Genomic DNA, 14,025 nt, shown 5'->3' on the forward strand with positions numbered 1-14,025 from the left:
GAGAACTGGTCCAGCATCCGAACCCCTATGAAATCACAACTAGTATTTTTTTACACATTGCTTTTTGTACGGATTAAACAAATTAGATATAATCTGTTATTAATTAGAGGCTGATATTGTTACATTTGGACAGAGCTAGGCTAGCTGTTTCCCCCACTTCCAGTCTTTATGCTAAACGGTACAAAGGCTAAGAGGTATAAATCTTCTCATCTAACTCTTGGCAAGAAAATGAATTAGTGTATTTCCCAAAATACCCAGCTCACAAAATGAACTACTCCTTTAAGTCTGTACTTTCATATCATTCGCTTGGTCTTTGAAATGTGAGTAAGTCTGCCCCAGTAGCCCATTGCCCCAGTGCCTACGGTGTAGTTACACTGTTGCACAGCTGGCAGCACCTCAGTGTGACCAGCCCTCAGCTGACAGGTGTCACAGGGCATCGGAGACAGCTGTGCTCCTCAGACCACGCTCAGGTCTCTCTTTTATCCCACTGAGAAGTAACTGGCTTCAGGCCACACAGCACAGCTGTTAGGTGGGTGGGATGTGCAGAGCCACAGACAGAACTGCTGCTCTTGAACTTGACCTTACACTGGTCACCACCTCAGCCAGCGTCACATTATCCACCGAGCAGGACACATGACGCAGCAACAAAATGCTCCTCATTTGACTCACTATGATATGATTATTATTGTGTTTTACTTGATGTGAACTCAATCAGTATGATTCAGAGTCTGACTTCATAAAATGTTAATTCACTATGCAATTTAAAATGATATCTAGAGCTTCTTTGCTGCTAGTGATGACATTACATGATAATTGTAAGTAGTTATATATTTGATGAATAAATTGGTAAGTGCGTGTTTTAAATATATTCTCTGTCTGTCTCTACAAACCACTCAGGCACCAGCCCACACGCTCCTGGCAATATCCATGTATTGCCCTCAACAACCTCTGCTAATGTGTCCTGGGAACCAGGTTATGATGGCGGCTTCGAACAGACGTTCTCTGTGTGGTACGGTCCAGTGTGAGTGCTCTTATTTTCCTTCCAATCAATAATATCAGTCTACAGATGTGGAAACACTACCTAGAGGTTATCAACCTAGTTTGACATAGGAGCAGGGTTTTTTTTTTTCCTGCACTCTCCATTGATGATGATGAAATATGAAATTCAATCAGAAGCTCACAGCAGAATTGTTTTGACAGCATATTTCTCAGGGTATTTAGTTGATGTGTATGTGCATAATTCATGTTGTGTAAAGTCAGTACAGTAGCATCCCACTCAGCATCATACATGAGGTGCTGTGATGATGATGTGCACCTGCTAACAGTCAGGACAGAGATTTCCTGCTTAAATGCATCAAAAAATTTAAAAAAAACTATGTGCTTGCACAATTATATACACAATTGTTTACTGTCAAAGTTAAGAAATATATACTTCTACTACACATGTTCTCTGGGGTATTTGTGTAGAATAACATTTCACACATGTCGAAACTACAAATTTGTGAGTCAAAGCCCTGTAATTATCTTGCTAAGAGATAATTATATACTTAACACATTTTACATTGTAGAGCCAAACACATTATAACCTAGTGGTGTGGAGTGGAGTATTGAAGGTTTTAAACACAACAAAATAACACTAATTTGTTGTTTATATGGCCTCAGTGATAACTTACAGAAGGTCATAACTCCTGTTAATGTAATTTTTTAACTACAGTTTACAAAAAAGCAAATATAAATCAAGTGAATTTAAGATTAAGATTCTGTTGCTGCAGTGACCTCATTTCCCAGGTGGATCATTTAGTGTAGTATATCACTTCAATGTTTGTGAAGTGAAAAATCAAACTTTATTAAACCCTCTGAGTTCAGAAATTGGTTTTACAGTTTCTTGAGGCACCAAAAAGAACAAGATGTTCCTTTTTCACTGTAAAGCTCACCAGTGTCATTGCAACTGGGAGCTTTGGCCAAATTTCCATTGATGGACTGATCTGGTTATTACAGTTTTGTGCACATGGAAATGCTGTTATATTTTAATTTAGTTGCAGACATATTCTTGCAGGCTATTCCATGTGTTATTTGCAAAAATCATTCACATTAACTTGATATATAGGAAACACCATCTTTAACCTTTCTTGATAATGTTAAAAAACAATTTCCATGTACAGCAAGGACATTGTTGAATTACTCAAGGTTGAATGTGACTTAGAATAGCATCATGGTCATGATGAAAGCCTTGATGTTTGTAACTTGTCCTTGGATTTGTTCTCTTTTGTTAAAAACCCTGAAATATGGATAAAATATTTTTTAAGATCTACTGTACACAAACTACAATACAACATCCTGTGGCCAATCATAGTTACAATATACAGCGTTATATTTACCCTTATAATTATTTTTACCATTTATATTTTTCTTTTTTTTCTGTCTAATTTCTGTTCTTAGGTCAAAGAGAATAGACTTTGGTCCTCATGACTGGCATTCGATGCCAGTTTCTGGTGCTCAGACCTGGTTGGTGGTGCCAGGGCTGGAGCCTGGGACAGAGTACCAGTTCAGTGTGTTGGCACAAAACAAACTGGGCACAGGCCCATTCAGCGAAGTTGTGACAGTCAACACTGCAGGTGGGTACTGGTCATATTCACTGCAGCACACTGAAAGGTTTTTTTCATCAATGTTTACTGCTAGTTGACCGCACAGAGACACTATTTTTAATGTTTTTGAATACTCATTAGAGACAGTATGAAGTATACTGCCCTCTAGTGATGTTTAAATTAATTTATATAACATTATTTTTCACTTTATCATCCATATCAAACAACAACTTCAAGCCTTCAAGTATCACCTTGCGCATGCACACACCACTGCATCTATTTACTCCATGATAGACAGTTGAAGTGATTAAAACTGTGCATAAAGGTCTTTCTGTCTTCGTGTTTAGCACATTTATGTTCTCCTTCCATTGTGTTAAGCAGGAACTCCCCTAATACTAAACACCAAAGACATCAAATCATTCTAATGATGTTATGACTAACCAAACAAGATATGTCATCCAGTACTATATGTGCTTAAAATTTCCATGCATCATTAGAAAGGAAGGTTGTTTTGGATGATAGGAACCATTTAAATCTGAGTTCAAATTCCTGTGTACACAGAGCATGGACCTGGATGGGACTAGCTGATATTTCATAGTGTAATTAAGTTTCAATGCAGTGTGCAATGCAATAAGCCTTTCTCACTGCAGACATTTTGACTTGTCATTGTCGGAAAAGCACAAGTGTAACTAATGACATTAATGATGGCACTGTTCCATTCAGGTGTGCCCATAAGACAGTGTGTACAATGCCAAAGCCCTGGCATCAGCACACCTGAGTGGAATACCAGCTTTATTATTAGTTGCACCTGTGTTTGACAAGTCAACATGTCTGCTGTGAGAATGATTTATTAGAGAGTGTACTGTAGTGTTGTGTTTAAGAAACTCATGTTGTCTTATGTTGATGTAAGATGTAGATTCTTCTGTGTTTCAGTCCAACTCATGCCTCAAGGGTGTGCTGCCAATTCAGTCTTTGTATGCAGCTGCTCTCACAGAAACTAAATTAAAGGTATATGGTCTTAAAAATCAATGTCTCAGCAAAAAAGGCATGAAGGGAGAAAAGTGTCAGTGAAGGTTTTGAATAAAGGCACGCACAGATCAAGGCACACCCCAAAGCCTCTTATGTGGGCATTGAGCCACACTTTGAAAAGGAAGAGCATCTATACTTTAAACAGACCCATGTAAAGAAGTGTAAAAAAATTGAAATGTTTGCATTAATTGACCAATTTACAAATTAAATCCAAAGCTGTGCAGAAGTCTATTAGCTTGAAAGACTGTGTGAAGTGGTGATTTAAGGAATAACAATCTCAAATTCCTGATGACATCTACTTCCCCCTAACAATGGCCTTGTTTTATACTGTGAAACTCCCTATTCTGCTGCATGTTGCCAACAAACAATGTGTTGGAAAGCTTCTCTTTATTCAACAAAGGCTAAATGAGGCTTGCATAGTTCTGACCTAGTTCACACACTTAGATAGCAGTCCTAAGGTGGACAATCAGGTTTCTGGTTTCCACTGTATGTTTACAGCATTTACAGTGCATTATTCCATAGCTTATAATCTTATTACCTTCATATAATATTATTTTTTTGAAGTCTATACAATAACGGATTATGTTAGGATTGTCAAAGTGTTAAGACATGTTTGAGACCCAGCTTTAGGTCCATCCTTTGTATTGTTAATGCATTGCTTTTGATATTTCCTCTTCTTTCATCTTTGAAACCCAAGCCAAATGTACTGTATTGTTGTCATTTAATTGTGATTTCCTGCTGTGTAACCAGACCACTGATAGCGTGTGTGTTCCTGTGTCATAACATTCATGAATTTTGGGTTCAGTTTTTGATTTGGACCACATTACATTTTCTCTTTGTTTAAAGTTGTTCAACAGACTAATGTATTTCTGTGTGCTCAACTATCTACCGTACTGTAATTCTAGGAAGAAGCGGTGTACCTATTCATATCAAAGTGCTTTTGTTTGTGGGTAATTAGGAAAACTGTTTGAGGTCACCACAGTTTAGCCAGTGGGAATGCAGAGGGAGGCACTGTAGAGACAGCTCTGAGACAACAAGTCCTCCAAATTAAACAACCAAATAGGTCGTTTGACCATGCACTCCAGAACAACCCATAGGAGCGTTTTCTACTATGCTGCCTCTATTAGCAGTAATCAGCAGGACAACATCATTTGTCTGTGCTTTCCAACTGTTACAAATCACTGTTAAAAAATAATGATGTTTTATGGTGTGACAAAGCTGTGGTTAAGGTCTGCTTAGGTTTAGGCATAAAAACCACTTGGTTAGGGAAAGATCATGGTTTGGGTTAAAATGATCACTTGAAATGTGGTCTGGGTTAAACCCACTACTTCCTGACTTCCCTGACTGGCAGTTGGAAATGTGACACTTGTGGTTTGAAGCAGGAAGCAAATGGCAGTCTCCTGCAGCAAGGTCCCCTAAGTCCACTTTTTGCAGGTTAAGATCTAACCAGCCACCCAACCCATCACCTCCAAATATGGAAATTTGTCACCTCATATAGACGTAATGAGAACTGTGCCACTTTCTCCAGATCATAATTACTATGGCCGCTAGATGGCATCTGTCACTCAAACGTAACTATAGGTCGTTTTTGGCAACTGATATTATGACCTATTGTGTCATTTTTCTTGGGAGGACAGGCTCCTTTCAGAGTATACAGTCTGAGGTCAGGTAGAGTGCATGTGAAGTTGCATATTTAGGGAGCTGAAACACTCCTTCTTCTCAAGGCTTACCATGTGTTTCATCCTGAGCAACTCAATGCACTACTTTTATATAACAAAACAGCTATTGAATAATTTTTGTTGCACTCAGCTCTGTTTGGAAAATCCATAGACCTTCCATCAGACCTTCGAATTTAGTTAAGTTTTAACCACACTTTGGTTTTCAGAGTATTTTTTGCTGCACAGGATCATTCAGAATGTTTCTATCTGTGCCATGTCAGAATTAGTTTCCTCTTCGTCAACTTTTCCGTACAATATTTTTGGTCCGCTCCACAGGCTCTCCCCTGGGTACCCCAGAACCACTGGTGCTTCTTACTCCACCACGGTGCCTCACAGCCAATCGCACGCAGCACGGTGTCCTCCTCACATGGCTCCCTCCAGCCAACCACTCCTCACCTATTGACCGTTACATCATGGAGTTCCGTCTCGGGGAGAGATGGGAGGTCCTGGATGACCTGATCCCATCCACCGAGACTGAGCTCATAGCCAGAGACCTTGTTCAGGTGAGTAACATACACATTTAAATACAGAAACACAGCTGTGTTCATTTTTTTGTCTTTTTCTTCATTGGATATAAAAATAGCACAGTGCTCAATTTGGGGGAGTAATTGACTGAAAAGTTAATTAACAGAAGTCTTTTTTGTTACGAATCTCCCTATTTCATGGTGCCAAGCATATCTGGAAATAAAATTATTCTCAAAACAGTGACTACTCTGTTCCTATGCAGTTCTTTATTATATGCAAACATTTCAAAAGGACAGACTTGAGATATTCCATTTTATCTCCACTTTTCAGCTTTTTTGCATTTTCTCCTTTTATATAACCATTTAACGATAGAATACAGTTGGTTCAAAATGACAAAAAAGTGGTTTCTTGAGCTTAATCACTAAATAAAAATATGCAAACAATGATCATCCTATCATGCAAACAATAATACACAGAATGGAATTTATAGAGCAACTGTTAAGAATCATTATAATTTAACCTTACCTAACCTACCTACTTTGAGTAAAGATGATTTGGTCAAATTATCATTTATATTTACAGACCACTTTCCAAAATAAAGTCACAGAATGTCATGTGATAATACAATGATTGTTTTTGGAATGTCTCTCTCACAGGAGTCCTGGTATGAGTTTCGAGTGATGGCTGTCATGGATGACCTGATCAGCGAGAGCAGCAATGTAGTGGGAGTGTCTAGCACAGGTCAGTTTCTTTACCAAAGCAGTATTACAAACAACACACGAAAACTGAAATGCTTGAAAAGATTTTTAGGTTTTTTTCTCTTAGTAACTTCTCTGTTTTACCCATCAGACCCCTTCCCCCCTGCGGAGGTGACTGACGAGGGGCTAGCGCGGCCGGTGGTGGCGGGTGTCGTGGCAACTATCTGTTTTCTGGCAGCGGCAGTACTGTTCAGCACTCTAGCAGCTTGCTTTGTCAATAAACAACACCGTCGCAAACTCAAGCGTAAACCAGGTCGGTCTTCCTCTCCGTTACCACTTAACATACATACATGTATTAATCATTCTGTAGGAAACGCTAAATTTAAATGTTTTTGTCCTCTCAGATCCTCCCTTGTCGGTGACACACTTCAGGAAAAGCATAGAGTCACCGTAAGTAAAGCCAATGCCAGAGGCCCTGCCAGAGGTGGCTGCTACTGTGCATCTTCTTATGCACCTCATCATGTTTTTTTTACAAAATTTTTCGTCCCATGCATCCTGTAATAAGGCATACTGTAAATTTGAACAAAAATAGCAATAAAACTGGAAATACATGATCTTGTTAGTCAAATACTGCCTTATTATACACAGCAGTCATTCTCTTGTGTTTTTTGGCAAAAGGAAGGTTTTGTTAAAGTGATATGGAAAGACATGTTACACATGTTACGAAGTATCGAACAAGTACACATGCAGAAGAAGAAGCCTTGCTGGATGAAACAAAAAAAAAAAGATTATATGCTCAAGGTATATGGGAGGTGCAGAGGAACATGTACAGTAGCAACCTCTAGCGGATCATGGGCAGATTAAGAAGAGTTCAAAGCAGCCAAGTCAGCATTTTAAGCACATTACCCAGAGTGCCCAAGCTGCAGTATGTGTATTGATTTTTGATCCATCTGTATTCTTTAACCTCAAACGCTGTCTGCTTTCTGCATGATCCTCAGTGTTTAATAATGCTCTTTTTCGTTTAGCTGCACATTTAATGTACAGTACCAGCCACATGTGTGTATTTGTCTGTCTGTCTGTAAAACTTGTCTGTATGTATGACTGCATTCCAATCCCAAAAATATCTAATTTGTGACAATAATCTGTGTGAATCCCATTCCAGAGTAAATGTTTGTCTGCCTGTGACTTTAGGTAAATCATCAGTAGCAGATACTTTTGTTTATTTCGTTAAATGGTCCAGGCAGGTCAGGGAGTTCACACTTAGTCCTTGATGCAAGGAGTCTTGCCATAGTAAAAGATGAACCAGGCCCATGTCGTTTGTCTCCCATCGCAGGCCTCCTCTCACCCCCTTGCCAGGGGTAGAGCCCTGCTGGGACGAGCCTGCCAGGAGCAGTTTCTTGCCCCCGCCCGCCAGCCCCCTGTGAGTGCCTGCCTGCACCAAAATACAGAGTGTGCTGCACTGCACTGGCTTGGCTGCATGGTTAATGCATTGCATAGAGATTATCTACTGAAATGACTATTTGTTGTAGTGAGGCCTACCGCTGGCCTTTTTTGCATGCTCAGACTTCCACGCACCATACAGGGATTAAATTGCATCAGCTAGGCTGCATGTACAGTACAGTACTGTGTATATGCACTCTTTACAAAGTATGTCTACCTGATGTATTCAGTGACCCAGTAAGTGTCGACTATGCTGCTCCTGGTGTGGGCAAATGAGGCCTGGTTAGATGTCATCTGCTTCCCTCACATCACCATTTGGTGCAGCATATGGAAATTGGTCTCACGTCTGCTCAAGAAGATGTAGATTCAATAGATCTGTGATATGGTTGTCATGGTTGCATCGTTGGTTCTCCTCTCATCCTGTCATTCTGGCTTGGTTCATTAGCTGCTGTCCTATCAGGATGCCACCGCCGCCATAAACTGGTCATTATCATAATGCAGTTCATTATGGCTGCCTTGATGGAGTGCATTGGCTTTGTATTTTGTCATCTATTTAGTTTAGGAAATAAACTGCAATCATGCATATTCATTTACAGCACCAGAGATCTTTCTTTTGTTTTTCTTTTCCCCCAGGGTCTCATCGGGTATTTGTTAAATTAAGCAAGTGTCTATGTTTGCCTTTTTCTATGTCAGGTTGTCGTCGGGGAAGATAAGTCCAGAGAGCTCCCCTCCGTCTCGGCCCCGCTCTCTTTCCTCAGAGGGTTCCCAAGGTCCAGGCCTGTACGTCAGGAAGCTGCCCAGCCCTCAGAGAGAAAGAGAAAAAGAGCTCTCCTTCTACAAGAAAACCAAGCGTGCCATAGCCAGCAAGAAATACAGTGTGTCCAAGCACGAGGCAGAGGTCACCACGCCTATTGAGCTGATATGCCGCGGCCCTGACGGCCGCTTCGTCATGGAGACCAGCCCACCGCCCCGCCGCATCCATGGTTTCCCCTTCGCAGAGGAGTCTGACATGTACCCTGAGTTTCGGCAGTCTGATGAGGAGAATGAATTTGACCCCGGGCCTCTGCCGCCCATCATGCCCACGCTGCGGCCCCAGCTCTCCCCAACGTCCTCCAGCCTGGAGTCAACGCAGCCCCCCACCTACAGCCCCCGCCTACACAGGCCCATGGAAGGTATGAGCTTTGCAGAGGGCAGTGCACTTCACGCCTCAGGGCAGGCCCCATCCTCCCGCTACAGGGGCTTTCCCCAGGGCCCATTCTATGGGTATCTAGGCAGCCGCGGCGAATCAGGGATTCCACCACCATTCTACATGCCTGACATCAGTCCGCGTAGCTCCGCTCTGTCCTCCCCCCCAGGCACTGCAGAGGGGCCCTTTGGTTACCCCTCCATCCCCGAGGAGAGTGGAGAGATGGAGCACCATCAGTACACTGCCTCTGGCCATTCTCTGTCTCACACACACAGCCCTCCTCGCTCACCTGAAAGCTGGCAGCCTCATGAGCTACCCTTCCTGGGTCTAGAGGGTCCACGGTTCATATACCCACCTCACCATCCCTTACATCATCCCCAGGACCTCCCTGACCCACCCCCATACCCTCCTCACTCTCTCCCCCCCAGTCGCCTGCACCTCCCTTCCCTAAAGGATCCAACAAGCCCTAGACTCCTGCAGCTGGAGGTCCCTGTGGCTCCCCCAGGCAGAGACAGGCCCCCGGGGCCTCCGGTTAGGCGTTTAGCTATGCAACAGGCCCAGAGTCTCGGCCAGCTCAGACACACGGCCCACGGTGTGGGTGTACCAGTGTTGCCTTACCCTGACCCGGCAGCCCGTGCAGGGAGCCCAAGCACAGCCCCCAGTAGTAGCCCTCAGTCCTGGCTCAGCCCGAGGGCAGGGCGCCGGGCAGACCCCAGCCTACCCCCACTAGTACTCCAGCCCTCCCGCCTCTCCCCGCTCTCCCAAAGCCCCCTTAGCACCCAGCCAGGTTCCCCAGATATTCTAGTGCGGCCCCCTCCGCGCCCCAGCATCCTCCGCACCTCTCGGTCTCTGGAGATGCCTGAGATCACCCTGCAGCCCTCGGCCACTGTCAGTTTCTCCCGGAGGTCCTCCCTGACCGCCTCTCCCACTCAGAGCCAGGGCGCCAGGCACCCCAGCCCCAGTTACCACGCCCACATGTCCTATGCCTCCACTGCAGCCAGTTACCCCTCCCAGTCCCCCTCTCCCCCTCTGGAGGGCAGGGATGTTTTCGGTCAGAGGCCATCCCAGAGAAGGACAGAGGAGGAGATGCTACCCTCAGAGCCCTCCCAGCTCCAGATATCAGCCTCAGGGTAGGTGATCCATTGCAGTAGAGAATAGTCACACATTTATTTAAAGAGGAGACTTCTCTCCTCATCTGCTCTCTATTCCAAATTTCCTCAGTATTTATCCACAGTTTTACTTTGATGTTTCCATTTAGGCGTAATTAAGATGCATATTGTACCTTAATATGCAGAAGGCATGTAATTGCATTTAGCACACATTGTGTCAGCTCATAAAAAATCTCTAAACTTTGACAATTTGATGGCATGTGAAAGCTCAGTTTGATTTTGTATTACTGTCTTTATCATTTGATAGATCACATTCAATCTCATAAAATATGGATTCATGAATTAAACATAATGACTGGAGGAGGATTTAGTTAAAACACTTTAAGCTACAGAAAACCTCAAGTTTATTGTTTTTAAAAAGCTGCCATTTTTTTCATTGAAACTTTCAATTGAAATATTTTAGTTTTATGTACTGAATACTAGAATTATGAAAGTGAAAACATAATGTGTGAAGTGCTAGCAAAAGTTATTTTCATGCCTAACTTTAAGAATTAACTGTATATTTGATGAACATTTACATACTTTTATTACCCTACATGGCATAAAAAAGTACCACTTTCTAATAAGTCACCCTTTATTAAGCATTTATAAGTTGTAACTGATGGCTTTATTAATGGTTAATAAACTGTTTACAAATGCTTTATAGAACAGACATTAATAAGAACCACTTCTTGGTAGCCAGGTTGTTCAATAAATTAGTCAAGTCAAGTCATTAACATTACTAAAGGGTAACACACCATCAGGTCTGGAGTTATAGATGTTAAATCATTAATAAGGAGTCAAGAGTTTATCACTTGCTAATAATCCAACAGCAGAAGTTAGTAAGTAATTTGTATTTATATTGTTAATAAGACATTAGTAGAGGGATCTTAAAATAATCCAAGTCTACAGTTGCAGATAATAAAAAGTTGTTAATAAATAATTTACATTTTGGTCTGCAGCCTTTTTTCTGAAAGATCAGAAGTCAAATGATCCATTAAAGGAGTCTAAGAGCTAAAAAGACAAATCAACAAACCTGGCAACCCAAGAGTTGTTTTCATTAATGTTTATTTATAACTGTTCTATAAGCTACTAATAAACTAATATGTATTAGTAACTATTAATTAGCCATTAATAAAGGGTGCCATATTAGAAAGTAAAAATAAAACCTCACAGATATTGTGCTACAGTATCTGAGCTTAAGCCAGTTTTAATGAGGGAATACTATAATCAAATCTCACTAGAGAGATAGATCAGTGCCCCTATACACAGAGTTTCCGACACACACATACACAGAGGAAGTTTTTTTTAAAGCCTACATGAAAACTGAGACACATAAACTTTTGTGCCCAGTAGTATTTCCATACAGTACACATTCCTGTGCCCCCTCACACCCACCTCACAAAGCTGAAGCCATGAAGCAGAGACTTGCTCCTGCACTCTCATTGGCCTATAAAGGAAAGTAGCTTATAGGGCTGCTGCTGTATAGAGGGTAAGGGTCTTACCTGATTTGTTTTTGATTGATCTCAGCTATCTGGGCAGCGTTGTTGTGACCCGGTCCCCTACGCCGCAATAGGTAAGGGTCGGACCCATGTCTGAGAGGGGAGGGGTCAGCAGGGGGAGGGCTCCAATCACTCTCTCCTTTAAAGGGGAATCGCTTTGGGTTGTGCCTCTGTGCTGGATTCAAGTGAAGTACAACTAATGGTAATAATGATTGCAGGATGCATTTGTCAATACAGTACCAAGGCACAGAAAGCCAGCTGTGGCGTAAGGCTACAGTAATTAGGCTTGTCAGCAAGCACGAGGAGCGGTTTTGGACTGTGGAGAAGCATTTAATTTTGTCTTTGGATTGTTTGAATTACAGACATGTTTCCCTGCACAAACAAAAAAAGCCTTGAATCAATAGAGGACGCACATGAATGATAGACTGGAGTATTCCCCTTTAAAGTTTTGTTCCATGTGCAAAATGCCATGCATGCATTCTCTAAACTTCTCTCTATGACCAAACAAATAACAACAATTCTCCAACTAAATTCTTTGTCACATTTGTTGTCCTAAGTGCTTTCGTTTTTCTGTCATGTGACCGTTTTTTAATGGCCATTTCCTCTTCCTGTCATGTGACTTGTTCTTTAACGGCCATTTCCTCTTCCTGCCATCTCCTCCCGTCAGCATGGTGAAGCCTCTGTACGCAGTGTTCATGTTTATGAAAGTGTGCTGTACAGTGTTTATGTCTATGGAAATGTACTTATATTTAACACACTGTGGCCTCTGCACACAGTTTATGTGATAATGGAAATGTTCTCTTATCTGTCTAGGACTGTTGATTCTCAGATTTGTCTCCCCCTCTCTGCTAATGGTTCTCAATCTCTCTCTCCACAGTGACAAATGATGGACAGCATCTCTAAAGCTGTGTGTTCCTATGCCTTTTGAAACAATACATATTTGGCACAACAACTTGACTTAATGAAGCATTAAGTCAGGTTTTGAAGCTGTTTTGTATTCAGTTCTTTGAAAGGCAAAGACATTGAGTGTCATTGAGTGAGTCTGTGTGGCTATTTGGACTTTAATTTAATTTTATTGCATCTTTCTATGAGAGATGGACAACAAAACCAGAGTATTCGGTACGAGGTAAAACTGCTTCTAAAACAGACTGCATACTATGACAGTGAAGATAACTTTAACTTGATGTGATTATTGTTTTGCTGATTGATTATTTTCATTCAACTTAGCATGTATCACTCATGAAATGAAAATAGTTCTCCAGGATTCAAAAAAGAGCTCCCTTTTTTATTTTCTTAAAAAAAACAAAACACACCTGCATACGTACATGTTAGCTCACTCAACAAACTGTCAGAGAAACGCTCATGCATGCACTGTAAACAATAAATAGAAGTATTGGAGGATTTTCAGAGAGAATCTACAATAAGACTGTATTGTTACAAGAACAGTAATTTCACAGTTCCAGAAATTATTTTCATTTTATGAGTATTATACAGCAAAGAGACCAATAGTGCCCGCATCTCTTAAGCAGTCACTATTTAAAGACCCACACCTGAATGAGCAAAGTAATCGCAATTATTGGCGTAACTTGTTTATTTCCATTTTTAGCACTACAAAATTGATTTTGAATTACAATGATGGGACCAAAATTGGAGTGATTTTTTATCACTAACAAATACTCTTGAAGAATAAACAGCCTGCATCCAAATAAATCCTGAACTGGGTCTTTAATGTAATGATTGTTTGAGAAGAAACTTTTAGCCAATAAATTCACCAAATCCACGGCCATGTTATGTCAACTGTTCTTTCTCTCTGTTACTTTCTCTTTTCTTTTTTCTCTTTCTTTGTGTCTAACTTTTATCATCCATCAACGCAGATAGAAAGTGGAAATTCATCTTCTTAGTGAAAGAGCTCTCAATAGCAGTACAAGAGCTCATCAAATCATATGATAGCACCTACTGGACATAGCAATGAAACTGCCATTCTGTCTTTTCACTCTGAGGCAGGATCACATACGACCGTTGGATTAATGCAGAACAATGTATGCTGTGCCTCTCTCCTCTTCTCAGGGAACCTCTAGGTGCGTCTAGTGATCCTGCCGGGTCTGAGAGCTTACCAGCACTGCTACACCACTGTATTACTAAAGCCAAGGGAGTGGCTGCCAACAACAATAACAACACAACCTCCGGAAGGAGAACAGGTTTGTCCGACGATTAGAGCAAATGGACAAAAGATTGATCTAGAATATGTGGCTGG

At 41.5% G+C, this 14,025-nt stretch overlaps 1 protein-coding gene across 5 annotated transcripts in view; it reads left to right on the forward strand.

The window, feature by feature from the left end:
• Nucleotides 1-14,025, forward strand: part of igsf9ba (immunoglobulin superfamily, member 9Ba) — a 72,025-nt gene that overhangs the window by 53,172 nt on the left and 4,828 nt on the right. For 3 of the 5 annotated variants that reach the window (XM_042414901.1, XM_042414900.1, XM_042414904.1), the window contains 9 exons: nt 898-1,021; nt 2,440-2,615; nt 5,609-5,835; nt 6,454-6,538; nt 6,647-6,808; nt 6,900-6,945; nt 7,829-7,915; nt 8,629-10,251; nt 13,839-13,969. In XM_042414901.1, the coding sequence (XP_042270835.1) occupies nt 898-1,021; nt 2,440-2,615; nt 5,609-5,835; nt 6,454-6,538; nt 6,647-6,808; nt 6,900-6,945; nt 7,829-7,915; nt 8,629-10,251; nt 13,839-13,969 (2,661 nt within the window). Of the gene's footprint in view, nt 1-897; nt 1,022-2,439; nt 2,616-5,608; nt 5,836-6,453; nt 6,539-6,646; nt 6,809-6,899; nt 6,946-7,828; nt 7,916-8,628; nt 10,252-11,799; nt 11,846-13,838; nt 13,970-14,025 lie in introns of those variants that run through there. The other 2 variants (XM_042414903.1, XM_042414902.1) reach the window with 2 other exon arrangements.

The sequence above is a fragment of the Thunnus maccoyii genome, chromosome 6, assembly GCF_910596095.1.
Source record: "Thunnus maccoyii chromosome 6, fThuMac1.1, whole genome shotgun sequence".
Lineage (NCBI taxonomy): Eukaryota > Metazoa > Chordata > Actinopteri > Scombriformes > Scombridae > Thunnus > Thunnus maccoyii.